The sequence below is a fragment of the Cervus canadensis genome, chromosome 13 (assembly GCF_019320065.1).
Source record: "Cervus canadensis isolate Bull #8, Minnesota chromosome 13, ASM1932006v1, whole genome shotgun sequence".
Taxonomy (NCBI): Eukaryota; Metazoa; Chordata; class Mammalia; order Artiodactyla; family Cervidae; genus Cervus; species Cervus canadensis.
Window position 1 is genome coordinate 30,369,993 of NC_057398.1, and position 26,743 is coordinate 30,396,735.

The 26,743-nt window shown below is 56.5% G+C and overlaps 2 protein-coding genes across 5 annotated transcripts in view; both read right to left on the bottom strand.

Annotated features, from left to right (window-relative positions):
* Positions 1-2,491: 2,491 nt before the first annotated feature.
* LRRC47 (leucine rich repeat containing 47) lies at positions 2,492-13,787 on the bottom strand. The gene is made up of 7 exons (XM_043485184.1): positions 13,074-13,787; positions 6,665-7,117; positions 5,842-5,958; positions 5,203-5,318; positions 4,852-4,954; positions 4,523-4,612; positions 2,492-4,379 (listed from the first exon to the last, which is right to left on the bottom strand). Exons 1-7 carry the CDS (start codon positions 13,770-13,772, stop codon positions 4,131-4,133), a joined length of 1,827 nt encoding a protein of 608 aa, XP_043341119.1. The 5' UTR covers positions 13,773-13,787; the 3' UTR covers positions 2,492-4,130.
* Positions 13,788-18,577: 4,790 nt separating this feature from the next.
* CEP104 (centrosomal protein 104) overlaps positions 18,578-26,743 on the bottom strand; it is a 42,685-nt gene continuing 34,519 nt past the window's right edge. For all 4 annotated transcript variants that reach the window (XM_043484794.1, XM_043484792.1, XM_043484793.1 and 1 more), the window contains exons 18-22: positions 25,796-25,904; positions 24,168-24,306; positions 23,944-24,011; positions 21,784-21,874; positions 18,578-20,901 (exon numbers count right to left, since the gene is read on the bottom strand). In XM_043484794.1, coding sequence (XP_043340729.1) covers positions 20,786-20,901; positions 21,784-21,874; positions 23,944-24,011; positions 24,168-24,306; positions 25,796-25,904 — 523 coding nt within the window. In that variant the 3' untranslated portion in view covers positions 18,578-20,785. The remainder of the gene's footprint in view (positions 20,902-21,783; positions 21,875-23,943; positions 24,012-24,167; positions 24,307-25,795; positions 25,905-26,743) is intronic.

A 26,743-nucleotide genomic window follows, 5' to 3' on the forward strand; every position in this document is an offset into this window, starting at 1 on the left:
CCCCCGTGTATACACAGCCCCTCTGTGTATACACAGCCCCCCCCGTGTATACCCAGCACCCCCGTGTATACACAGCCCCCCTGTGTATACACAGCCCCCCCGTGTATACCCAGCACTCCCGTGTATACACAGCCCCCGTGTATACCCAGCCCCTCACCATGTATAGAGGTATTCCTTGCACCAATGCACAGATTCCAGGGACTTGCATGGACACCAGTGTGCACAGCAGTCACAGGCACCCACAGACATACAGCCAAACAGGGACACGGGTACATGGGGGCGCACACATGCACGCTTGGCACATACCCACCCAGGGGCCCACGTGACTGGGAGACCAGTCCCAACCTGACTGCAGGACACGCCCAGGCTAGGCCTGCAGCCCAGGGCCCCCAAACCTCCCTTCTCTCCCTACTGGGGTCCTCCCTGGGTGGGCTCTGTCCCGCCTGGCAGGCTCCTCCCCTCTCTAGCCCTTCTGACTCCCACTGTGGAAGGATGCCTCTAAGGGCAGGGGTATGTATGCCTCTCTGTCCATCTACCCTCCCCAGGGACTGAGTCTTTTCCTGGGAAGAGGGGGGAGAGGGGCCTCAGCCCTTGTCCAAGACCCACTGCTGTGTCTTCCCTCCAGGACGTGAGCGTGTTCCCCGGGGCTGTCCACCCTGCCCCGGGGGGCTCTGCAGGAGCCTGGTCCTTCCGCCTGCACCCTGTGGGAGGCCCGAGACCCTGCACTCGGAGGTGGTCATTAAATGTCTGTTGAACAAAAGCATGGATGATGGTGTCTCCTGTGGGCCTCCCCAGTGAGGCATGACTGATGTGAAACTGGCTGGAGGGCATATGGACAGCGGCTGGGAGGCCTCTCGCTGAGCTCTGGCCTTGGGATGCACCTAGTCCTGGCCAGGCCCTCTGGCGGGAGGTGAGAACACGGGGCAGGGCGAGTTTCTATATGTGGCCAGGCCTACTCCTGTGTCTCCTGACCATGGATAGCATCTCCCTGCCTTCAGGCCCTCCTGTTCCGGGCACCCTTGTGAGAAACACCGTCTTAGGACAAAGTCCTCACTCTAGAGTTGAGGGCAGGAGATGAAGGACAGTCAGGACCCTCATGAGCTCCACAGACCTGGGTATCAGAGACTGAGCAGCCAGGGAGGGCTGAGACCCCATAGGACTGGCTGCGGGCCTGGGTCAGGTGAGCATGAGGTGGGGCTGCACCACCCAGGTGACCCCTCGGCTTTGAGTTCCCTGCTGGGCTGGGGTTCCCCCAGCAGTGATGCTTCAATAGGGCCTGCTGCTGGGAGGGTAGGAAGGCAGGGTAAGGGGCCATGGTGGAGGGCCTGTCCAGCACCCTGGCCTCTGGGGCCTCAGCATCCACCTCCAGAGAGACACCCCCACCCCCAGCCCCCACTCAGGGAGGGGGCACCAGCTGACCCACACCTGTCTGGCCTCTTTCTGATGCTCCCTCCGGGAGTCCCTTCTGGCCATCTCAGGACTAGCACTGGGGTGGGGACTGCGGGGAGGTGGGCAGGGGGCCACCAGCCTGGCAGGTTTAGACTGGGTGGCCTCCCTGGGCTCTAAGTGGTCAGCAGTCCAGTCCAGCGGTGCAGGGGCTGGGCCTCCCCAAGGCTTGCTGTAGCCTTGGCCAGGAGCGGGGCAACGGTGCAGGACCAAAGGGAGGAGTGACCCTGGCTGTCCCCTGCCCCCCACTCTCTCTCACTGAGGCCGGCTTGGCCTCCCTGGCTTCTGAGATGGCCTGCAGCCTCCAGGGCCACATTCCTCTGGTAGCCCCCTCCCTCCACCACAGAAGCAGGTCTGCCGATGCACAGGTCAGGAGTGTCTTGCCTGGGGCAAGGCAGGGAGGTGGGCAGGGGCTGCCAGCAGGCAGCTGTACACAGTGCTGGGGTCTGGCCAACCCTACCCCATGTGCCACCATGACCCAACGGGTCCCAGAATGGAGAGCTGGGGGCACCAGCTCACGCCCTGGTGGATGCTCTGTGCCATTGGCCCCTGGGCTCTGCTGGCACTGCGTGCCTGGCCCATGGTGGGGGTTGCAGGCAGGGGCCCACGGGGCACCCCCCCCCACACACACACAGGAGCCACCTGAGACCCCTCCCCCTAACCCCACCCCTCCGCCCAGGGCCCCAGCTGGACCCTGTAGCCAGGGTGGAGGCCATGTCCCGGCAGCCCTGGGGGAGTAGGGAGAAGAGGGGAAGGGCTTGGCCCCTCCCTCAGCAGGTCAGGATTGGTGTGGTCTGCTGGGGTCCCAGCAACTTGACTCCTTCGTGTTTGCCCCTGGGTGGAGGTCCTCTGGGCACTGCCACAGGAGCTGGTTCCCAGGACCAGGATGGGGTCGAGGGCAGCAGCCTCTCTGGGCCAGGCCCCTGTGACAGGAGGTACTGCGTCTTGTTTTTCGTGGCCAGGGGGCCCCTTGTCCTCAGTTCTCCCACCGACACTCCCCACACCCTCCTCCAAAAACCCTGGGAAGGATTCACCAGGAAGGAGCCCTGATGTTCTTATCGAACGTTTTTTATTAGAGGACTGGACCGACAAAAACATCAGAGAGTTTTCCTGCTGTACATTAAATATGTTTCCAAACCTCACACGCAATCAAGCTGCCCCAGAAAAAAGCGGAGGGCTGGCAGCCTCCCCCCCATCAGGGAGATCTGATGACATGTGGCCGCTGAAGCCAGCTGGGAGCCAAGGGAGCAGCTTGGCTGTTGCCCCGGCCTAGAGCTCCCTGCAGGGCTCTGCTGTGACGTCCGCGCCCATCCCAGCCACGGCGTCAGCGGCCTTGACGGCCAGAGGGTCAGAGTGACAACGTGGAGGCACGACGCAGATGTCCGGTAGGTTTGGGGAACACTGTCACGGGCGCCCTCTTCTGCCTGGCCAAGTGTGGCTGCCCCAGGGCTGATGACCGGCAGTCATGCTGGTGACTGCAGAGCTGGGTCGGGCGTCAGGGCAGCCTGCCACATCCTTCCAGGTGGGCTGGCCGGGCCCTGGGAAACCCACGTGGCTGTGCAGCAGGCCGTGTGCACGGGGTGTGGGCCTCTGCTGCGGACGGCTGCACACTGGGGTCTGGTGGGGCTCTTGCTAATGCTTCCCCCAAACTGTCATTCTGATAAAACACACTAACTGTCCTTCACAGGTCAAACAGCAGAGAAGCCACAGTCACTCCACGATGGGGAAGCTGGCGGGTCCCACTGTCCCGTCCTGGCTGCTCCTGGAACAGTGAAGCCTGAGAACTGCTGGCCTGGAGCTGGAATCACCTAGAAGGCTGGACGATGCTGAGCCTCTGAGGGCACATGCCCCGTGGTTCCAGGTGTCAGACTCCTCACGTCTCCTCCAGGTACCATCAGCTCGTCCTGGTTCGAGCTGACCACAGCTGACCATCCTGTCCACGCCGGGAAGCCCGTTTTGTGGTGGGAAACCTGCACACTGTCCTCCAGACTCAGGCATGACACCTGGTGGTGCTGGTTTACAAAAGAGTGAGCGCCCCCTGCCCCCCCCACCCCGCCCCCGGGTCTGGCCAGTGCAATGGGCGGGGTGGGCTGTCACCCTCCGTAGGCTCTGCAGCCCACCCCCAAACCATCCCGCAGCACTAGTAAGAAAAATGATTTGACCAATTCTAAGGTCACATTAAAAAAATGTTTTTATAAAAAGATGATGGTTTACGGCACCTGGAGACCCTGACGTCATCCCTTGTCTGTAAGCTGCAGTGCTGGCGCCAGAGGACTTTAAAAGACCCTGAATTGTAGAAAAATAACTGTGCAGTTCAGTAAAACACACATGGTTCAGTTTCTCCACCTAGAGCTGAACATTCACACCAATTACGGTGTCCTTTTCCCCCTGAATACAGTGATGCGCTGTGTGTCTACATGACTGCAGAACCCTGTGAGCAGTTAATTCCAACATCTGAGTGACTTCATAAAGAGCACTGGCAGTCACTCCGGCTGTGAAGGTGGAGTGAGTTGAGCACACAACACCGTGGCCTCCCCCACGGCAGGCGGGTGGAGAACTGAACAGAGGGTGCATATATCCTAAAAACACCGAGGTGAAGAACTGTTTAATATCACCCCACGGAAGCCCTGAGGAGTGGCGCAGCAGATGGCACAACCCGGGAGCCTCGGGTGGCAGCCTGGCCGTCAGCGCAGCACGGTCACATGGGCAGCGGCGAAGTCCAAGTCTGTCTTGGATGGGTACACCACCTTCAGGTGCCCCTCCTCGTCCACCACCCGGACCTGCTCCACCACCAGCGGGGTGCCCCCTGCCACTTCAGCACCCGGAGTCGCCTTGGGATCCAAGCCATGTCCAGAGACGGCGTCAGACTCAGGGTCTGAGAGAGAGCCTTCCTCTCTGTTTTCCAGAGTGTACTTGTTGATTTCTGCCATTTTCTGCAAATGAAAAAGATCTTCTTAATCGAGAGACAAGAGCCAACCCAGGGAAGTCATGGTAAAGGGCCATGGATGGGCCACCAGTCCTGCGGGGCCAGCACCTTGGTGGGCAACGTGTGCAGGGTGGGGCAGGGCTGGCTCACCAGAATGAGTGCGTCCATGATATCCTTGCAAATCTGCAGGCTGGAGGCGCTCGTCACTTCCAGGAACAGATCACTTGTGGTTTTCTTAATCTTAAAAAGAAATTGGGAAGAGTTCAGGAAAGAACCAAGTTATCACAAGCAGACACCATCAACGCTGATGTCCCTTCTGCAGAAAACCCCATGGTGGCACACGGACCCAGACGTGGCCTCCCCGAGGGGTGCAGCGCACACGGTGGGTTGTGGGTGGCCACGAACGCCAGCAGCGACGTAGGTGAACAAGACCCATGACACGGCCTCACATACACTCAGACGCTGACAGCAGCCCCCACCTTGGTCTTCTCGCTGTTCGTGACCGGGGGGAAGGAGATCACGTCGCCATCTGCATCCACGAGGCAGGGGTAGTGCTCCTTCCCGTCCAGCAAGTGCAGGTACCTGGTGGGAGCACACAGTCTCAGGCTCAGCAGTAAACACGGGCTGGGGGGCTCTCTGTCAGGGCAAGGGCACGTTCCCTGGGCCTCCAGGGGCCCGATCCCAGCCGCGGGCCTCTGTCCCCAGGCACTAAGTGGATGTGCCAGCGGCCACCCTCCCCCAGACGTGCCTGCCAGGCACTGACTCTCTGAAGCCAGGAGACGCAGTGCTGACAGTGTGAGCGCCCCGAGCAGAGTGAGTCCCCCGCCGACCTGTGCAGGCCCGACACGTTCTGCCGCTTTTTCTGCTTCCTGTGCTCCTCGGCCTCCAGCTGCAGCTGTCGCACCAGGTCCTTGGCCTTGACCTCCCGGCGCCCCAGGGGAATGATCTACACAGGGGAGAACTTCACATTGGCCTGGTGCTGTGGGTCCTAGCGAGAGGGCCAGCTGGCCAAGGAGAGCCCACCCCCCACGTGCAGACACATGCCTTCCGAGGTCACCCAGGGGCTGAACCTGAAACCCCTTAAGGCACAGCTGCATCCCCACGATGTGGCTCTGAGGCGGCCATAGGAGGAGACGGGGCCGGCAGTGCCTCGTGTAGGAACTGATACTAGGAGCAGGACCTTGACAGGACAACGCACACTGCAGTCAGCCCCAGATCAGGGGGTGTGCAACCGGGATGTAAATGGCAGTTTTCAGTTAAGTTAATGGGCAGGTGAGGGAATCACTTTCAAATCACACCTCCTTTGATGAATTTGCTTTTGAAAGTAACTGTGGACACAGCCTGCCTTATCGTCTTGCAGCACAGCAGGGTCACATTCTGACCAGGGTGTTCTGACAATCGCCCACATGTACACTTCTCTAAAAGCACAGACGGGACACTGAGGCTGCAGACACGGCTGTGAGCCTCACCTTGAAGTCCTGGGGCGGGCGGGCGGTGTAGAGCAGGGGCCCCCGGACAGCTCCGAGGTCGTGGGTCGCGATGGTGGCCACCGTCCTCTTCTCACAGAGGTCCTCGTGCAGCTTTGTCTGCCGTAGGGGATTCAGGGCGGGAGCTCAGCGTGAGGCCCCCCATCACCCTGGCCTCCAGAGCGGCCTGCCCGCTGCCTCCTTTCTCTGCCTCCCCAGCCACCTGTTTCTCTTGTGGAGCCTTCCTCAGCGAACTGTTATCTGCTTATTAGCAGGATTTCCTCTTTCCCCAACTCTTACTACACGATGCTCAACACTCCCAAGGACCCATCCCCAGCTAAGTTTCTGAGTGAATGAGTACAAGGGTGACTTCACAAGAAAAAACAGCCCAGATCTCAGGTCCTGGCTCGGCTCCCTCCCTGAACGCACGGCCTTCCACAGGCGGCTTCAGCCACGCAACCATGCTTGGGGTTTCCCATGGGCAAGGATGTGCTGTTTATTTTAAAACCTGGGCAGCTGTCACATAAAGACAACAAATTCCTCGTCTAGCTTAAGTTTCACAGAAACTCAACAGCTCACCTAAGAACGTGCTGGCGAGAGCTGACAGTCCTAATACCAGCTCATGTGAGACCAAGTGTGTCATTTACTACACAAGTGTAGTAGTGACATTTCAGGACTCAGGATGGAGGCCCCTCCCTACCTACCCAGGCCCAGGCCAGGTCTGGGGGGCGGGGGGAAGCCCAGGCACTTTGCAGGAGTGACGCCCAAGGTCTCCCGGCGCACAGCCCATCCTCCCCGCTCCACGCGTACAGCTGTGGGCACCCACCTGGCAGGACAGGAACCGCTTAAGCGCGTTCCCGGGCCGCAGATCCATGCCCCGCACGACAGCGCCCACGAAGAACGGCCGTACATCCCTGACCTCAGGGCTTGCCCGGATGGTCAGCAGGGCGGGGTTCTCTGACACGTGCAGGACGCGGAGCAGCAGCCGGCTGGCCTCGTCCACTACTGCGTCCGCACCCTCGCCGCTCTCCCTCTTCTTCCGCTCCCGCCTCTTCCGCCGGCCCTCCTCCTTGTCGGGGCCCTCGGCCTTGCCCCGACACCTGCCACGGCCCCCAGCACGCAGGTACTCCAGGATGGACCTGGTCTGGCAGCCGCTGACCATCTTCTCCAGGCGCTTGTCTCGCAGCCTGTTCCCCCGGAAGTTGATGTCCTTGAGCTTTGGGCAGTCAGCCAGCTCCGCTGGGATCTCGCTCAGCTGGTTGTTGGACAGGTCCAGCGTCTGCGAGGGAGACCAGGACACATCAGACCTCCAGCTCTGGTCTGTTGCTGGGCCAGGAGAGGCCCCCAAGGCCCACCTTCCTTGACCGTCTGCCCTGTATCAGCAACACAACACATGCCACGCTAGCTCCTGCCCCAGTGCCCAGTATGGACACATGGACTGTCCACGGAGGGGAGGTGTGGATGGCCTGCCAGTCACCTCTCTAAAGTGCTGCTTGACCACTGTGTCCTCCTGGTAACAACTACAGCACAATTTCAGGTCGATGGTTAGGTTGAGGAAAAAAAGACAGCAAGGAAGGAGGGGAATGTTTGGTTAAGAACAAGCAGGAACTTCACACGAGAAACAAATTCCCACAAAATAATGATAAAGTGTTTTTACCGTTTTCAATATTTATTTGGTGGCCTTAGTTGCCCTATGGCATGTGTGATCTTAATTTCCAGACCAAGGATCAACCTCACATCCCCTGCATTGCAAGGCAGATTCTTAACCAATGGACCGCCAGGGATGTCCCAAGATGTTTTTAAATTTTTAAGTAAATGAGCAGAAGAGAAAGAACAGAGCATGAATAACAGTGTTACGCTCCATGCTGAGATGTGACGTTTCCAGCACACAGGGGATTCTCCTGTATCCTGCATGCATGATGGATGGTAGAGTTTGCGTCAACGCTGGGAGGGCTCTGGACCCTTTGCTGTGATGTGGGAGGAGGGAGTGGGGGTCACTGCTGTCTGTGCATCAGGAGGCCCGTGAGAAGGGACAGGAAGATGAAGCAGTCATGAGTGTCGCTGACCTGGGCTAAGAGGTGGTGGGTGGAGGGCAGGGTCCTGTGCCCTGGGCAGGGGGAGGGGGAGGTGGGGAACAACTCAGTTGGTGGTAAAGAGGACAGCCCCTCGCAGGAGACTGGCCACACCACTGTCCCAGGGGCCATCCAGCCCTGCAAGTAAACGGCTTCTTGTGGGGAACTCTGGCGAGACCTTGCACAGCTCTGCTTACACCTGACTCGGGCTTAGGGACTTGACAGGGTGGCCTGGGGAGAAGCCTGCTGGCCTGGTTTAGCTGGAGCAAGCACAGGGGCCTGGCCTTTGAAAAGTGAGGCAGTGATGGGTGGCAGGGGCCTCCTGAGGACTGAGGATCAGGGAGTGCTTGGGTGAGGCCACTGTGGAGCCCCAGTCACAACCGAGTAGGCAGGCTCCTCTGGACTCTCCTGGAGCAGCACTCACACCAGCGTGGCCTGCGAGGAGCGCGGTCCTGACTGGGACACAATGGTCTCAAGAGACCCACAGCCGGGGGCAGGGTTGTCACCAGCTGGCACAGTGGGCAGGGGCTCTGATGATGCCGTCTACTGTGGTTACACAGAGGGCACCCCCAAGTTACAAAGGGACCGTTCTTTATCACTCCTGGCTGGGGCCCTCTGGCTCGGCAGTCAGGCTACAGTGAGGCTGGGACAGCAGTGTGGAGGGGCATGGCAAAGGGTGTGCAACAGAAGAGCCTCCGCCTGGCAGGACCAGAGGCCTGGGGAGAAGGGAGCAACTGCCAAGCAGGCTCTGATCCTGCACTCAACCTGGAAACAGAAAGAAAAGGTGAGCCCGATGCAGTCTCCAAGTGTCACCGGGCTGCAGGTTAACTCAGCAGTCACAGTGTCGCCTCTCTTGGCCTGCCCCTCTAGGCGGGTGAGACTGGGCAGGTGGGCAGATGGGCTGAAACGTGGCCCTTCCAGGCCACCCTGTGACACCCCGCCCCCCCCAATAGGACATGGCCCCGTCCCGCAGGTGGGCAGTGCTGAGCCCACGTGTCCTGCATCAGAAGACGCCTGCTCTGGAGGACTGGCCAGGGCCACCTAGACTGATGTCTGCGTGTGCACACTCAGCCAGGCTGGGGCCAGACGAGTTGGGTCCCGCGCCCGCAGGGAGGCTGTGAGCAGGGACAAAGGGCTGCTGTGTCACCGTCAGGTCTGACCTGCACACCCAGCCTTGGGGTCTCCTGCACCATCCAGAGGCGCTTTGGCCAAACAGCTTGGACTCCACTGGCACCTCTGTGGCGTGTAAGCACAGCCGCCGATGGTGGAGTGCGTCTGCCTCCATGCTAAGACCCCGAGACAGCAGCAGGGGAGGCGCCAGCAAGGAATGGGGGCAGGAGGGATCCCCAGTCCTAACAGAGCCGTGCCAGGCCAGCAGCCTGGTGAAGGGGTCTCCACAGGGCAGGTGCAGGGGTATCAGGGCGGGGTCGTACAGGGCAACGATCACTAACACTGGGTGTTTCTGAGCAGCGAGTGGTGGCAGCTCAGGACCTGCCCTGAGGCTCCGGGCAGAGGAGGGGGCTGGGCAGCTGCCTGGTCTCTGGGGGCCATGCCCAGCAGAAACAGGAGACCACTAACAAGCAAAGACTGCCCCCAGCAGCACCATGTGCCACAACCAGCCCCACCTAAACTGCAGATTTGATGTGGAGTGGAGTCCACAGGTTTCCCAAGTGGACCAGGAGCGCTGGGGAGGGGGGGGGGAATGGGGGGCGGTGTTGGGGTTCCAGGAGATGGGAGAAACCTGGACATAACATCCACACAGGGAGTTCAACTGCACAGGAGGACAGGAGAGAGGAAATGCATAATCACCAAGGGGAGAATTAAGTGCACTTGGAGGCACCTCCTTCAAGGCACCTTCCCAGGACACCCACCTATTCCCTCCCTCCTGTAGGTGACACTGGCTGGGCACGGCCAGTCTCCGCCCTAGACGACAACTTGACCACTGCCGGGCCACGCTGCAGGGGAAGGACCCTAACTTCCTGGCTGAGACCACAGACATACACTATCTCTGGGGGTGTGGAAGAACCCCTCTGCTCCAGGACCCACCATCTCCGGCAGCAACTGAGAAAATACAAAGCCAGCACTTCTCTGTGGAAGCTGATTCTGGGAGGGGTCCTGCTAGGTGAGTGACACTGAGCCTGGCACTGGCACGGCTGGGACAGCACTCCTTCCGCTGACGGATGTGCTGCCCCAGGGCAGCTGGGGGCGCGCCTGTCCTGCCCGTCCCTCCAGCAGTCCCCAGCGGGAGCGCCACGGGTCTGGGGAGTGGTCACTGACAGTGAAGGCAGAGTGCTGTGTGGGGGCCCATCTCTGGCTTATCACAGTCCAGCGGCTGAGTCCATGGGTAATGGAACCCGGTGGGGAGAAGCCTGGCTGGGGGCCCTGAGGCTGGGCCGATGAGGAAGCTGGGCTCTCCAGGCAGCGTGGGCCAGGAAGGGGAGGACAGCTCTCTGTGCAGCCTCCTTGCCCCCGGGCTGCAGTGGAGACGAGGGTCCAGCCTTCACGACTCCCAGGTGAGTGGACACCAAGGCACTCACATGGGCCCTCTGTGGACTGGGGGGGTGAGCGGGACAAGCAGAGGCTGTGTGCTGTCACTCTGGCGGCCCCTCCCGGTGTCCACATCCACATGCTGCGTCTCCCACGACTCTCGACTGAGCTCTGCTTACAGAATCAGCAGGATGCAGTGGACCCAGTGGGCTGCGGGGTCTAGGTCTGCTTCCTGAGAGGGCCTGGCTCCGGAGCCCTGAGCCACCACGTGAGGGCAGACCATCTGGCTGAGGCGGGAGATGTCCCGAGATGACACAGAGGAGTCAGCCGTGTCAGCTGAACCCAGCCCGAGCCCACAGCAGCTGACTGCGGCCACACGAGCCATCAACAGCCAGGCGGCGTTGGTCCAGCTGGGCCGGCCCAGAGTGGATGACCGGGAGCAAAGAAAACCGCTGTTGTTGTGTTAAGTCACAACCTTGGTACGGCTATAAAGCCCCAGAGGACACACACCAGCGCTGTCACCACACTTTCTTCATGACACCACGGTCACCCTCACAGTTCTCACGGGGGGGGGGACGGGCAGGAGCCTAGGACGCTGCTACAAGACGCTGAACTGAACCCACACTTTCCTGTTCTGAGCTCAGCTGTCCCCCACAGTGTAGGAAGAACAGAGAACACTGGTGTCCTTGCAGCTCCAGCAGGTGGAGGGACTCTGCTTCACCCAGTTTGAGCAGCCGTTCCCCAAGGAGGCATCACTTTAGAAAAGGCCCCCAAAGGACATCCAAGTCCAAGCAGATTCCCTGCAGCTCTGACGTGATGATCTCCAAGAAATGGCCTCTTCATGTAACAGAGATGGATGAGAGTCTAGAAATAGGAACAAGGTGGGCCAGGAAACTGGGGGCTGAGCAGTGAGACATTCTCTCTGACCCGAGTGAGGGCATTCTGGGCACAAGAAAGACGACTTTACTGAGCAGGTATGCAGAGGTACACAGAACATGCAGAGGTAAACAAACACAAACTTTCACCTTCTGTAAAATCAAGAGAGTAGGAGAAGGGTGACGGAACAGAAACGGCTTATGCCATGTGTCACACCAGCCTCTTAGGAAAGCTATGAAGCTACAGCCCTGGGGACCAGTGCCCGGGAGTCATTCCAGGAGCTTCCTGGGCGCCTTCCTGGAAACACCAGCAAGTAAGCATCACTCTGTTCTCATGACCACACACACGCACTTCTACCCTGACACAATGTTGTTGTTGTTTAGTCACTAAGTCGTGGCGTGTCACTCTGTTCTTGTGACCACACACACACACACACACACACACACTTCTATCCTGACACAATGTTGTTGTTGTTTAGAAACTAAGTCATGTCCAACTCTTTGCAATGCCATGGACCAAGGCACGCCAGGCTCCTCTGTCCTCCACTATCTCATGTCTATCGAGTTGGTGATGCCATCCAACCATCTCATCTTCTGTCACCCCCTTCTCCTGCCCTCAATTCTGCCCAGCATCAGAATCTTTTCCCATGAGTTGACTCTTCACATCAGGTGGCCAAAGTATTGGAGCTTCAGCATCAGTCCTTCCAATGAATATTCAGGGTTGATTTCCTTTAGGATTAACTGGTTTGATCTCCTTGGTGTCCAAGGGACTCTCAAGAGTCGTTTCCAGCACCACAATTTGAAAGCATCAATTCTTCGGCCTTCTTTATGATCCAACTCTCACATCCCTACATGACTACCGGGAAAACCACAGATTTGTCTATACCGACCTTTGTTGGCAAGCGATGTCTCTGCTTTTTAATCCTGACACATAGACATTTATAAAATGAGTTGGCAACATCTCAAGAGCAATTCCCACTGCAAAAAGGTCAGTTGCTAAACTGCATACACATTTGATTGTTTAAAAAAAGTCTGCACAAAAGGGATGGAAAACAAGTGAAAGAAACAGAGGCCTGCCTCTTTAAGGACAAGAGCCTCTAGACTGGACTTAGGCCGTGGTGCCAGCAACCTCTGCCCTTCCGTCTCTTCCTCAATAGATTTACTAGGCCCTTGTTATGAGCCCAGCATTGTTTGACCTGGGGTCCCCGGATAAATAAAACAAGCAAGCAGTCCCTAGACAGAACAGTATAGATAGAGAATACTGCAAGCTATTCGCTGTGTACTCTGGGCAATCCTTCCCGCCTCCTCTAAGATAGGAATAACCACCCCTGCCTTGAAAAGTCGCTGCTGGGGTCAAGTGAACTATCCTGTGAGATCACACGAGGGGCCTTAAGCAAATTCCAGTCACTTCACAGCTTCCTGCCCTGTCTGGGAGGCCCCGCGCACAAAGCTCACTGTCCTTTCGCAAATATTTGGAAAGAAAAACATTTAGCAATGAGTCCCTGCTGCTGATCTGCTTCCGACCTGAGCGGGAAGCCCATCCAGTTGGCAATCAAGAAACACAATCACTTGTGTTAAGTGTTAGAAGTCCAGCTGTGAGCAGAATGTGATGCGAGCCGCGAGACCGCCAGAGGATGGAGGTCAGGTGAGTGGGAAGGGACCTGGGGGTGAACCTGCTTCCCAGCGGTGCCGACGCTGCGGTGGCCATTCCCTGCCGAGGAGGAACGGCTCAGCACTGGGAGAAGTTCGCCCACCGCGGCTACCAGAGGGCCCACCCCGCTCGCCCGCCCTCCCCGCTGACCTTGAGCGACGCCAGGTGGGCGATGTCAGGGCTGAGCTCCCGGAGGCAGTTGTCGGCCGCCGCCAGTTCGCTGAGCAACGGCAGCGCGCCGGGGAGGAAAAGCGCGGCGGGGAAGGCGTCCAGGCGGTTGCCGGTGAGGTTGAGGGTCTGCAGCCGCGGCGCGCAGCGTGCCAGGTCGGCCGGCAGCTCGCGCAGCCGGTTGCCGCTAAGGTTGAGGCTCTGCAGCTGCGGGAGGCCCGGCGGCTCGGCGGGACCTAGGCCCTGGCCCGGCGGCAGCGCCTCCAGCGCGTTGCCCGACAGGTCGAGCACACGCAGAGCGGGCAGTGGACCGAGCTCGGGACTCAGGCCGGGCCCCAGCGCGTTGCGCCGCAGCACGAGGCTGTGCAGCTGCGGGAGGCCTTGAGCCAGGCCTGGGCCCGGCTCGCGCAGGCTCCCGCAGCCGCTCACCTCCAGGTAATGCAGCAGCGGTAGGGTGAAGAGCCGCGGCGGCAGCCGCCCGCCCGCAGCGCGCACCCGCTCCTCCAGTCCGGGCCCGGTCAGCAGCAGCTCCCGCCGCCGCTCCCGCTCCGCCAGGTCCAGCTCGGGCCAGGCCTCCGACACCGCAGCCGCCGCCGCCATCGCGCCGCCGCACCCGCAGCCCCTGCAGGCGCACTTCCGGGGCACGCGGCGTAACTTCCGGTCTGAGCCGGAAGGCGCCATCGAGAGCGGCGCGGACGCTAGAGCGCCACCGCGAGCGTCTTAAAGGAGCCGGGTAGGGTGGGGGGCGTTGATCCCTTCAGCGCCTTGGACCGGGTTCTCGCTGTGGGCATGGGACTTTGGAGCGTCAGGCCGCCGGTCGAGCCCTCCCACCCGCGAGGCTGTCGGGAAGCAGCGGGGACGACCGAGTCCCTAAGAAAGACCGGAGAGCGAATCTGCGGACTCGTCGGCCTCACGGCCCGGGGGAGGTGCCCGGGAACGTCGTGCCTCCTCGGGCTAAAGGCCATCTACAGGGCGAAGGGGGAGGAGATGAGTGGCTTTTAGGGGAGATGAACGGGCCTTAGAATGACAGACGGGTGGGAGGACCGTGTAACACCGGCTATGTTGTCCTTCCTAGTCCCACGGGGGTCTCGGACGACTGAGTTTCTTTGGGAGGCTGTGTTTAGGCAAGAAGGGGAGTTCAGACAAGGCTCTCCCTGCGTTGACTGATTTTCAGGGGCACACAGCTCAGAATAGCCAACGTACCGAGGTACACGTTTCCGGGTGGCATAGTCCGCCACCCTTCAAGCTCAACCAAGTTCATCTCGGTTGTTTCCCATCTGTTGGCTCTCTTTCCCTGCCCTGTGGCCATAATCACCTCCGTGCGTGCCTACTCAGTCGTGTCTGACTCTGCAACCCCATGGACTGTAGCCAGTCAGGCTCCTCTGTCCATGGGATTCTCCAGGCAAGAACAGTGCAATGGGTTGCCATTTCCTCCTCCAGGGAATCTTCCCGACCCGAGGATCAAACCCGCGTCTCCAACTTCTCCTGCATTGGCAGGCGCGTTCTTTACCACTGCGCCACCCAGGAAACCCTATAAAGCCTCAGCTGTCCTGTAATCCGAGTTGAGATGACTTTGCCTTGTCGCAATCGTCAAATAAGTCTTCTTTGCTGTTTTTAACAAGCACCTTGTGCACTTTTTTTGTTTATAGGTTAGTGGTTTGTGTATTGGAGTCACCAGGAAATTACAAATGAACGATGCCCCAGCCCCTTGTCCAGAGATGCTGGCCTAGCAGTCTGGGCTGCAGCTCGGGTGTGGGGATTTACACGCTCCACAGGCATTTCTGTTGGGCAGGCAAGTTTGTGAGGCTGCTTGGGAGCAGACAGTTTCCCTGTGTTAGGACGCGCCAGCGGAAGTGTTTGGAGGAGGGGGTGAGAGGAATAGTGCTGAGGTCGACTGTACTATTCTCTGCTCCTGTTTTTGTTAACCCCTCACCCCAGCAGAATTGCCAGTTTCATTTTGTTTTGAAATTTCTGAACATTGTATTGAAGGGTGATGGACTTCCAGAAAAGTGTGCACAAAGTGTAAGTGGATTTAGTCCAGACCGAACACATCTGTGAAGCCATCATGAAGCTCAAGAAAACAGTGATCACCAGTCCCTACAAAACCCCCTTGTACCCTGACACTGTAGTTTTGCTGCTTTTTTTGCGCTTCCTGTATATGGTGCAGGGCCAGGCCTAGGTCTGCGGGAGTCATCTGTATGTGGGTAACACTTGTGCATTGTCTGATGTTTCAGTACGTTTGAATGAGTGTGTGTATGCTCAGTCGTATCTGACTCTGAACCCGATGGACTGTAGCCCGCCAGCCTCCTCTGTCCATGGGGATTTTCCAGGCTAGAATACTGGAGTGGGTTGTCATTTCCTCCTCCAGGGGATCTTTAGGACACGGATTGGCATCTCCTTCACTGGCAGGCACGTTCTTTACCATGGTGCCACCTGGGAAGTCTTGTGAATATACCATGTTTATTTCTAGCAGAGCCTTTGTGCTGCGCTGATTTCACCCTTGTCACCTTGTGACCCCACACAGGAAAGACACGTTTTTGTCTTGGTCACTGCTGTGACCAGTTCCATCTGTGAAGGACAGGCAGTGACTGTCCCAAGGTCAGGAGAGGTGAGGGTAGGCCCCTAAGATCTCATCCACCCTTGCACTTCCCTCCACGTGCTGCTGCAGCCACACCCAGAAGAGCTTTCAGTCTGCTCAGTGATTTCTTGGAAGATTGTACATACATACTTAGTATCCGTGGCTTTCAGTTCCTGGGACTTGCATGTCCTCTTGCCTGCTTAGTTTCCTAGAGTAGGTTTCTGGGTGGCTGTGTGACAGCTTGTGCTAACACATGCCATCTTGATAGGCAATGCGGGTAGTAACAGTTGTATGGGAGCTGACACTGGACACCACCAACCACCATCACCAGGAGGGAGGATAGTCCCTCGTGAGACAAGCTGAAAGCAGATGGCCATGTGGAGAACACGCGCTGAGCTGCACATGGCGGCATGAGTGACAGATCACGGAAGGACGGTTCCATGTGCACAGATTAAACGTGTCAGACTCGGGATTCCATCATGAAGGGATCCCCGCCTCTGTGGTGAGTCCATGAAGACAGCTGAGGTGGATCCTGGGGATGGTGCGAGCAGACCCCAGCGCTATGGCTGCTCCTTCCCCAGCCTGGCCCAGCTGCTGGGTCGGCCTATGGGGGCAGCCAGTCCAGCCAGACCCCTCTCCATCCCCTTCCCTACCTGAGTCCTGGTTCCATCACTGTCCATACCCTGGTTCCTGCCCATGTCCCTGCCCTGGTTGACGCTGGGGGCTGGAGGCCCTAGGCGCCAGCCTCACTTGCCCTCCTGCCTCTGGCCCAGCTTTAGGATCCCCGAATTTGGTGAACAGCACTCCCAAGTGTTGTCTCCTTACCCCTGGGGGAAGGAAGCTCTCGATCCAGAACCCTCGCAGTGGTGCCAGCGGTCACCCCACAGCATCAGACGGGATGCTGCTCCCCTCCATTTCCAGGACTGGTCCCCGGACACCAGGAGGCACTAATAGTGAAGGCATGGCCAGATGACTGGTGCAGAGGTGGCCGTGGGCCAGTCCTGGGGAGCCCTCAACCTTCAGGATAAGGGTCGTGAAAGGGGGCCATGGGGATGAGCCAGACCCAGGCTGCCTGCTCACAAGACCACCCCTTTCAGAATCTGACTCCGCTCACCACTTGCCCTGTGGGATACCTCTTGATGGGGAGGGGCCTGCACACTGCCCCTGCACTTGAGCGCTCAGACTTGGGTGGGGGTGGGGTAGGGGCTGTGGTGTCCTTCATCCTAAAGCTGGGGGGGGGGGGGCTTGCTCCTGCCCCACTGGGAGGCATCCCCAGGTGCCTTGGGCCAGAAGGAAGCCTGGAGCAATTTCAAGGCCATTTGGGCAGGTGGATGGACCCACGCCTTCAGTCTCCCCCATCCCCACCATGGGCTCAGCACCTTCCCCACCTGAGCTGAAGGAGTGGAGGCTGCCTGGGCGGATCTGCTGTGTGCATAGGGGTAGGTGGGGGCCTTGTTAGCACCTTCCTCTCAGCTCCATTCCAGGCAGGGACTGAGGCAGAGACAAGCAAGTCTGGACTCCACTACCTGGAACCTGTGCCCGCACCCCTGTTCCAGGGTGCAGAGAGGTGCAGGGCATAGCGTTGACGTCTGGGTGAGGGTTTGGGCACTGAGCCGGTCTCCCTGCCTACAGTGGAGGTGAGAACAGCTGCCCCGCAGGTCCTCAGAGGGTTCCAGAACACTCACGCGGGGGCGCAGGACCTGCATAGAATTGCTCCCAATGCAGCAGCTCAGGAGGTCGCTGCCTTAAGCCCTGACCCCAGACCCAGGAGCTGCAACCCCCACCCAGGGCTTCCCTGCCCCCAGTGGTGGCAGCAGTGGGGGAGGGATGGCTGCAGGCCCCAGGGCTCCCAGGACTCGGCGCACGTTGCTCTGCAGGCTCTTGTTTTCAGTGCTGATCTAGTTTTTAAGAGCAGATGAGAAATGGCACAGATGGACACCTAACTGAGAGCAGGTGCCACTCTGCCAGAGTTCACACCAGCTCCCCCTCCCTCCTGTGCACAGGCTCGCTCACACACCCTGCCTACGCAGGTAAGAACTGATTTTTGCTGTTTAAAAGTGTAATGCCCCTAAATTTCAAGTTTGTGTGTATGTGCACTCGTGTCCAACTCTTTGTTACCCTATGGAGTATAGCCCGCCAGGTTCCTCTGTCCATGGGGATTCTCCAGGCAAGAATACTGGAGTGGGTTGCCATGCCCTCCTCCAGGGGATATTCTTGACCCAGGAATTTAACCCAAGTCTCCTGCATTGCAGGCGGATTCTTTACCTGCTGGGCCACATGTGGAAGGCTTCCCCTTCCACATATAAGGGGAAGCCTTATATGTGTGTGTGTGTGTATACATATACATATATATATATATTTATGGAAATATAAATATATATATGTATATATATTTATGGAAATGTATACATACATATGTATATACATATATGGAAAAAACTAACTTCAAAATGGAAACAGTCATAAAATCAAAACTAGTAAAAGCTTAAAACCAGTCTACAGCAGAGAAAATACTGTTTTACTTACTTGAAAAGCAAAATAGCCTTGTTGGCTGGTAAAAATCCCCTCTTTCAAAAGGAATAAAAAAATACAGGAAGTGATAAAGAGGTATGAACCTCTGATGGGAGCACAACTGGGGTGTTTATAAAATGTTCTCTTTATCCTGTAGGATAAAATTGGTCACTATTTCTAATTTATGTGCAGCTTAAAATCTTTTAGCTTCTTCAGCAGTAAACCCACAAATAACTTATTTTAGGAACTAGACCCCCTCCTGGCAGCTTAGCGCCCCCCGCCCCTTGCCCAGCGAACCTGGGCGACTCAGTGGCGTCTCGGGGCTGCATCACGCCTGCATGTTTACAGAAGATGTAACTTAACCATAAGCTTTTCAAGTATAGTCTTAAAAGGGACAGAACGTTTAGTAATCTTTTTATTATATTCACATGCTCAGGGTGAATGAACCCCTAAGCCCTGAAACAACAACAAAAATATATTACTTAGATGTTTTATAATTTTGGTACCCGAAATAAAGACAAATAGAAAACTATGTCAAAACATTAAAAAGTTGCAAATTTTCATTAAAAGTATTTACATTTGTATTCTAATGCCAAATTTATAGATAATTCTTTTAAATTAGAATACTCTGAAATATGAAAATAATAAAATAAATATTGTTAAATAGCCAAAACATATTCATGAATGAAGTTTCAGTTATTAATTACTGTTCCAAGTTTAGATATTTATGAATGGCCAAGACAGCTTACAGTTCCTTTTTACTTTTTTATCCTTTATTCTTGGTTCCTTAATAGCATATAACTCTGTAAACCTTTTAAATGGCCACTGATCACTGCCAGGAATCATTTGAACATAAACACATGATTCTTCTGTAATCAGCAAGATCGACCTGTTTTAAATGCAATTAATTTTGTCAATCACTAAAAATTAAGTATTTTTATAAACATTTTCATTACAATATATAGAAAACATTATATGTATGTTTCTTACAAGTTTTGATTGGCAAGAAAAGGATAATTTCTTGGTTAACTTTTCTCGTTCTGTTTAACGGAGTGTTTTATGTGTACCTTAGCAATGGGTTAGAAGGTCATGGCCACACTTTTTTGAAGCAGGAAAAATCATTTTATAATTACCTTGGCATCCATACTCTATCTAGTAAAGTTTTATGTTATTTCTCCCCCCATACTTTTACATTTTTTAATAGAGTATATTTTTGAAGGTAATTCTCTTTGTCAGTCAGCCACATGAGACAGTATCAGTTCACCAGAGACTGACTTGTATAGGTTCACTGTCACTAACTTACCCAGGGAGTACCTTGCTCAAATAGCTATTAGTTTTTTTTATTATTATATATTTTGTTATTTTACATGGTTTGGAATTAAAATTTCTCACATTAACTGTGCAGTACAAATTCCATCAGTTTGTAGGTTTCTCGTGGGCATCCTAGAAGCCTGCCTGTCACACACTCAGGAGGAAGGCGTACCCCTGGGCACACGGCTGGGCAGGGAGGGTAGGGTACCATCTTTGGGTCTCTAGTGGGCTGGGCACCTGGGGACCATAGGCCTGGACATGAAGACGGTTTTTCCAAGCATGCTTTGGACAAACGCTGGCTTTCCATACAGCTACCTGGCTCTGAAGCAGAGCAAGCCACTTCCACAGGCTGAGGGGGTTGGGTTGGTTGGGGGCTGGTGAGGAGAGGTTTGTTTGGTTTCATCATTTTACTTGGCTTTTATTAAAGTATGGTATAATGCGTTGGAGAAAAGAACATACAGTTCCAGTTTCCACAGATCCCAGTGGGTCAGGGTGATGGGCTGGGCAGAGGCTCGGAGGCTCCTCTGAAAGTTAACATGGGGTGGGGGTCGCTCCATCTGCCCCAGGTGCTTAAGGAAGGGCCTTGACTGGCACACCTGCTCAGGTGAGTGCAGGAGCATCAGGGAACGTCTCATATATTTTTAGGGGTCCATGCATGTAAAGAACTTGAAGCCACCTGAGGCAGGGCCTGCTGTGCAGCCATCAGCATTACCCTCTGATCCCCTGGGGATGGGGGCCTGCATGGGGTGGCGGTGTCAGGTGGGCTGCGCTCAGAGCACTGGCAGGTGAGAACTGAGGGGGCTGGGCAGCGACCTTCCTTCTCCACCTTGACCTTACTTGATGCTGCTGCGGACGTGCAGGCTCTGCAGGCTGATGGCGCCCCGACCTTGAGGGGAGGAGTCATAGCCGGGGAGGAGGGGCTCAGGGTGACTGGCAGGCACCAGCCCACCTTGTCCCCCATGCTGAGAGAGACCCATGTGCAAGAGGTTTGGAGGAAGTGAGGACTTCATGGAAATCACTCCCAGCGAATGTGGAGAGGTCGCCCTGCACGAGCCTGCCCGGTGCCGCTCTTTCGGCAGAACCATCTCTTTCTGTGACCCTGGGCCGGGAGGGCAGAGACCCAACCGTGGAGCCACGGGGAGACAGGGCCGCACTTGGGACGGGCACAGCCAGGAGCCCGGGGCAGCAGGGGCGGAGCGGGGGTCAGCACGCCCAGGGATGCTCTGAGGAGACATGGCCATGTCATGGGAGGGGCGTGGCCCTTCTGGAGGCGGGGAGGCGGCGCTGCGTCGTGTCACCGCTTCGTGTACGTCCTGCTGGAGCTTTTACTCAGGCCCCCCTTCGGGGTGGGGATCTTGCTTCCCACCTTGGATCCTGAGGTCCCTGCCCTGGTGGCGGCTGGGCCTTTACCTGCAGTGGACATGCAGATACAGCACGGGGGACACATGTGAGCCAGCATGCAGAGCCCAGTGACGGTGTGAGTGGCAGGTGTCACTGGGCACTGGGAGGAGGGGCCGAGTACGAGGGGCCTGGATGCACCTACCAGGGGGTCGGCACCGCACACGGTGGTCACCCAGCCCACAGGCGGCCGGGCCACCCACGAGGACGCATGTGTGACGGCAGAAGAGGAAGAAAAAAGAGCCAGAGGAGAAGCCTGACGCATGCTCGGAAGGAAGAATCAAGCCATACACCTCATTTTCAACTTCAAAAACTCGGCTCCCAAGTGAAAAACCAGAAGCCACGTGGCCAGGGCCCCGCTTCCTGGCTGAGAGGCTGAGGCGGCTCCCCCAGCGTCCACAGTCCTCACTCACGGTGTGGGGCGGGGGAGACACAGCATCGCATCAGCCGTACAGCCACCCCGCCTGGCACTGACGGAGATGGTTCCTCATGTTCTCATTGTTCACGTGCCCCCAAAATAAAAGTCCGGTATCCAATACTCTCTCAGGTCAAGAATAACCTTCTAATGAAAAATACTAACTTTTCTGTAGAGCATTCTAAATCTGACATAAAGTAGCCAAAACTGATTTGGAATCAGGTTGTGGCGCCATCTGTGGCCTGCTACTGCAGTTCCTGTTTCTGGACACTGGTGTGGGTGGTCTGGAGGGACACCAAGACTTGAGTGTGCCTGTGAATACCGCGGTTTGGTTTGGATTGTCAACTCCCTGAGCACCACCACGGAGCCTCGGGGAAGCAGGGTCACACGGAGGGCCTTCAGCCAGAGCTGGTGCTGCAACATGATGACCCTGCCTGCCAGGGACCCAGGGATGGGGCCAAGACCGTGCAGACACTTACCTGGTGGGAGCATGGGCGTCTTGTGCAGCACGTGCGTCCGGCGCAGGTTCATGGTGCAGCCGGCGGGGCCCATGAGGTGAGCCTTCCACGCCTGAAATGAGAGGCATGCAGTGTGGCAACCAGGCCACCAGAGGGGCCACCAAGATGACCAAGCCAGAGGCAGTTACTACGCATGGCTCTCAGGGGGTTCCCGAGCTTTGTGTGTGTCCTGCCTTGAGCCCCGAGGACAGTGATCCCAGAGCACCTGTGGCTTGTAAGCCTATGAGACATCAGCCCACACGTCACGTGCCTCCTGACTCTTGCACAGCTGACTGAGCACCACGTGCTGAGGCCACTGTCACACGTGTGTGATGATGCAGGGGGCAGGGGCCAAGGGAGGCCCTGCCAGCAAGGAAGCAGGGACCGCAGTCCTACAACCGCTAAGAAAAGGGTGCTGCCATTGCCTGCAACAGGCCGGGAAGCGTCTCCTCCCCTAGTCGGGCCCACAGATGACAGCGTGGCCTGGCCGACACTGGAAGTGCAGCGCTTTGAGACCTTGAGCAGAGGACCCAGCCAGGCCACGCCTGGACTTCTGACCCACAGAAACTGTGACAGAATAATGAGTGTTCAAGCTTCTTGGTGGGTGGAGACTGGTTAAGAAAATACACAGGAAACAGAGGGAAAAGGAGCATAGCCTGCTGCTGCCTCACCACGTGGCCTGAGGCACCACGTGGCCTGAGGCAGGTGCTGTCCCCTCCAGGCCGGAGCTGGGGCGGGGGCAGGAGGGGCAGAGGCCACTGCAGACGCCAGCACTGCTCAGAGCAGGGGGTCAGCTGGTCTCCACAAGGAGGGGGCTGGTCACATATGACAGTGACAGTGCAAGGTGATGACAACTACGCGCAGAGGCACCTAACCTCTAAAACTGAACAGGGACAGAGAAAAGTGTACACATTTGAGAGCTGCCTACATTTAAGGAAAAAATTAAGCCATTAAAAAACCCTTGTCCTGTAAGAGGAGGAATAGGGAGCAGGGGCAGGCCGGCAGATTCTGCCTGGTCTTCTCTGAATTGGCCTCATTTTACAGACTTCAGAGCCATCTAAATACCTTACATAATTGCAGAACTTGATTTTGAAAACTGCCAGGACCCGAACATAAACTGAAACAATGAGGCTGAACTGTTACCAGCTGGCAGTAGAGCAAGTGTAGCGACCCCAGCGCCCTGAAGCAGACGCCGGAGCCCACGTCTCCAGGGGGACGAGAGAGACAAGAGGAGCTGGGATGGCCAGCAGCATTGCCCTGCCCGTAATGCCCGGGGACCCTGGGGCCAAGAAGAGCCCACCGTGTGATGGTCTGATGGGCATCTCTGGGGGCTCTGGGAACTGATTCTCGGGAGGATGGAGACTCTGTCCTGAGACCCATGGGGTTAAAGCAACCCCTGCAGCTCAGATTCTGAATCAGCAATGTCAGTGTGAACTTTACATGGATTTATCTCCATGTTTTCCTGGCTCTGTCTGCAGAGAGGCCCAGAACGGTACTGGTCCACAAGCAGAGAGCGCCTGAGGGGGTCACGGAATGTCATTTCCAGTGAAGGGAACCAGGAAGGGAAGGCTCGGTCGGAGCCAGGAGGTTCTGCGTCCCCAGGGCCTGCTCACACTGCCAGGCGCCCATTTGCAGAGGCCCCACTGGCCAGAGGCTGGCTCATCCACACACCACTAAGCACTGTGATGCCCACAGCTGAACGTATCACATAGCCTAAAGCTGTGGGTTCACAATGATGCTAAGATCCAGACAAACAAATAAGCTACCGCCAGAAGATGCTGGGCACACAGCTAGTTATTCTGAAAACTAGCTGACAATGGAAAGGGAAGGAACTAAGCCTTCACGTACCTTGCACACACAGCCAGACCCATGGCCGGGAGGGCAGAGCCACCTCCCTGAGAGCTCACAGATGTTCTGGGGTTGGGGGCGCGTTATAGAAACCTGGAGACAGAGCTCCAGAACCACCTCTTCCTGACACCCTGTCTCTGTGCTGGCCCAGCACTATAGCAGCCTCGATACTGACCCTCGAGGTGCCTGGTCGCCATCCCCACTTCAGCCCCTCCCCCAGTCCTAATCCCACATCAGCCCCCTCCCCCACACCAGTCCCCACCCCACGTCAGCCCCCTCCCAGTCACCCCTCACCTCTTCTCCGGGGCTGAAGTTCTCATGGCACAGAGGACACCGGTTTGCCAGCTTCTCTGACTTGGCAGCTGAATGGTTTGAATGAGACAAGGATTTCTGGTCACTCCTACAGGTTGTGGCTGGGGCACCAGCAGCACTGGCAGACACGGGACCTGACCCCCAGCCCCACAGCTGGGCCCCCGGGGATGACACAATTTGGGGTCTCGAGGTCCGCGGGCACTCACGGTTACAGTCTCTGGTTTTGACGTGTCTGGGCAGCTCCTCCTTTGAAATAGCCTCGCTGCAGCGGTAACACCTCCCAAAGCCGTCCTTCTGGTCACACTCGGTCAGCAGGTGCTCCGTCAGGCTGGAAATCTCCACCACCTGCAGACAGAGAGGACACAGCACGTGGCTGAGCGCAGGGTGGTGCTGTCCCAGCATTTGCATGAGCGCTGCTTCCTGGGGCAGACGCCTGCCTGTCACATCCATGGTCATTTAGGATACTTTGCTGAAGACCCCCTCGCTGCCCCTGTGCTTGTCATGTGACGCCAGGAGCATCTAGAGGCCATGGCTGGCGGGGAGGGAACGTGAGGGTTCACCCCACAACCCTAACCCTAACTTGAACCTGAAGAGCTCAGAGGCTCTACGTGAGGCCTGGGGTTTCATCCTGGCTCCCAGCCATTTCTAAGAATACGCTGGAAACACAGGAAGAGTCCCTCACACCACTGGGACACCTTTGCCAGGAGCAGCTGGTATGCACCCGAGAGCTTCACCCCACAGACTGGCATACTGCCCAGGAGAGAGGAGCTCTCAGAGTGGGATCTGTCCTCTGTGCTCCCCTCTGTAGGCTGGAGAGCCCTGAGGACAGACAGGGGAGGGGTTCTCTCCTGCTTTTCCTCCTCTGTCTGAGCAGGGTTGGCTCCATCACAGGAGATGAACATCGGGGGTGGGGGAAGCCTGCATGAACAGGATGTGAAAAGCATTAGCCCTGAAAGGGACCAACAGGGAGGACAACATTAAAACAAAAAGTCCCGCACATCAGTAAAAACGCTGGACACAGCGGGCACAGCCCATTCAAGTGTGTCGGGGATGCCTACACATCAGTGATGATGAGCCAGCCAATTCAAAAGCCCAGCGCGACACTGGAAGTGCTTTGCAAAGAGGGCAGCAGTAGGCCAACAGGGGATGCGGCTCCCCCTCAGTGTCATCAGGAAAGTGAGACGGGGCACGCGGCGGGTGGCATGGCTCTGCAGGAGGGCTCACTGGACGTGGACCCACTCCGTAACCCCACGAGGTGTGCACCCAGAAAGGTGCATCCACACGCACAGAAGATGCACACAAGAGTGGCTGCAGCAACGCTCTTCCTCAGTCTCAACCCCACCACATGCAGGAGAAAGGACAGGTAAATTGTACATTCAGACAGTGGAATGCCATAAACAAACCCCAAACCCAGCATAGGAGTCCACTTCTATAAAACTCAACAAGTAAGAAGCAGGAATGAGGACACTGAGGAGAGGAGGGTGGGGTCCGTGGGGTATGTGTCCTGGTGGTGATTACACTGAGGTGTCTGCTGCTGCTGCTAAGTCGCTTCAGTCGTGTCCGACCCTGTGTGACTTCATAGACATGGCAGCCCACCAGGCTCCCCCGTCCTTGGGATTCTCCAGGCAAGAATACAGAGTGGGTTGCCATTTCCTTCTCCAACTGAGGTGTCTACTGTGTGCTAATTCAGGAGCTGTAATACCTGTAACTTGTATACACTTATACATGTGTTACACTTTAAAAAGAAAAATCAATCCCAACTAAACAGGGTGATTTACATTCAGTGATTTTCCCCACAGCTTTCCTCTGAAACACTAAGGCCCCTGAGCCTGACCTGTCTGCAGTGCTCGCATCTCGTCAGCATGAGGCAGTGCTTCCAGTAATGGAGGTCCAGGCCTTCCTCGGTGAAGGACTCGTTCCTCTCCCCGCAAAAAATACATAAACTGAAACAAGACAGAATGGTCAGAAGTGAGGCCCAGGTTTACGTTGGCCGTCCCCATTCTGCCGGCTCGCAGGAGCTTCGTGATCTCCAGACCGCAGCCAGTAGCCACGGTCATGGTCCCGAGTGGGCCGCAGCTGGACCTGGAGGCAGGGCCACACCTCACCAGAGAGTCCTCAGGGAGGGCTGGATGGCTCCCTATTACAGATGTAAAAAAAGTCTTCACCATGTGGGTGTCTGAGATAAACTAGCTTAGGATCCCTTTGAATTCTGTCAATGTCATCAAGTAGAAAGGATATTTTAAGTCACAAAAGTAGACTGTGTGTGTGCGCACGCTCAGTAGTGTTTGACTCTGCGACCCCATGGACTGTAGCCTGCCAGGCTCCTGTCCACGGGATTCTCCAGGCAAGAATACTGGAGTGGCTTGCCATTTCCTGTTCCAGGGGATCTTCCTGACCCCAGGGTTGAACCTGCATCTCCTCCATGGCAGGCAAGTTCTTCACCACTGCACCACCAGGGAAGTCCTGAGTAGACCAGGACCTTTTCCTTAAATTCCTTGTAGATTTGTTTTGGCCACTGCACAGGAGAAAGCATTTTGCTACTGTAAAATTGATCCTGACTATATTCAATACCCTGTGATAAACCATAATAGAACAGAATTTGAAAAAGAATGTATATACATGCATAACTGAGTCACTGTGCTGTACAACAGAAATTCATATATCGTAAATCAATAGTACTTCCATAAAACATCAAAAATTTTTTTTGAGTATGTAATAGGGCTTTTGACAAATAGGCTGCTTACTTCTGTCAGGGAAGAGAGGGAAGGTTATCCTGACTCAG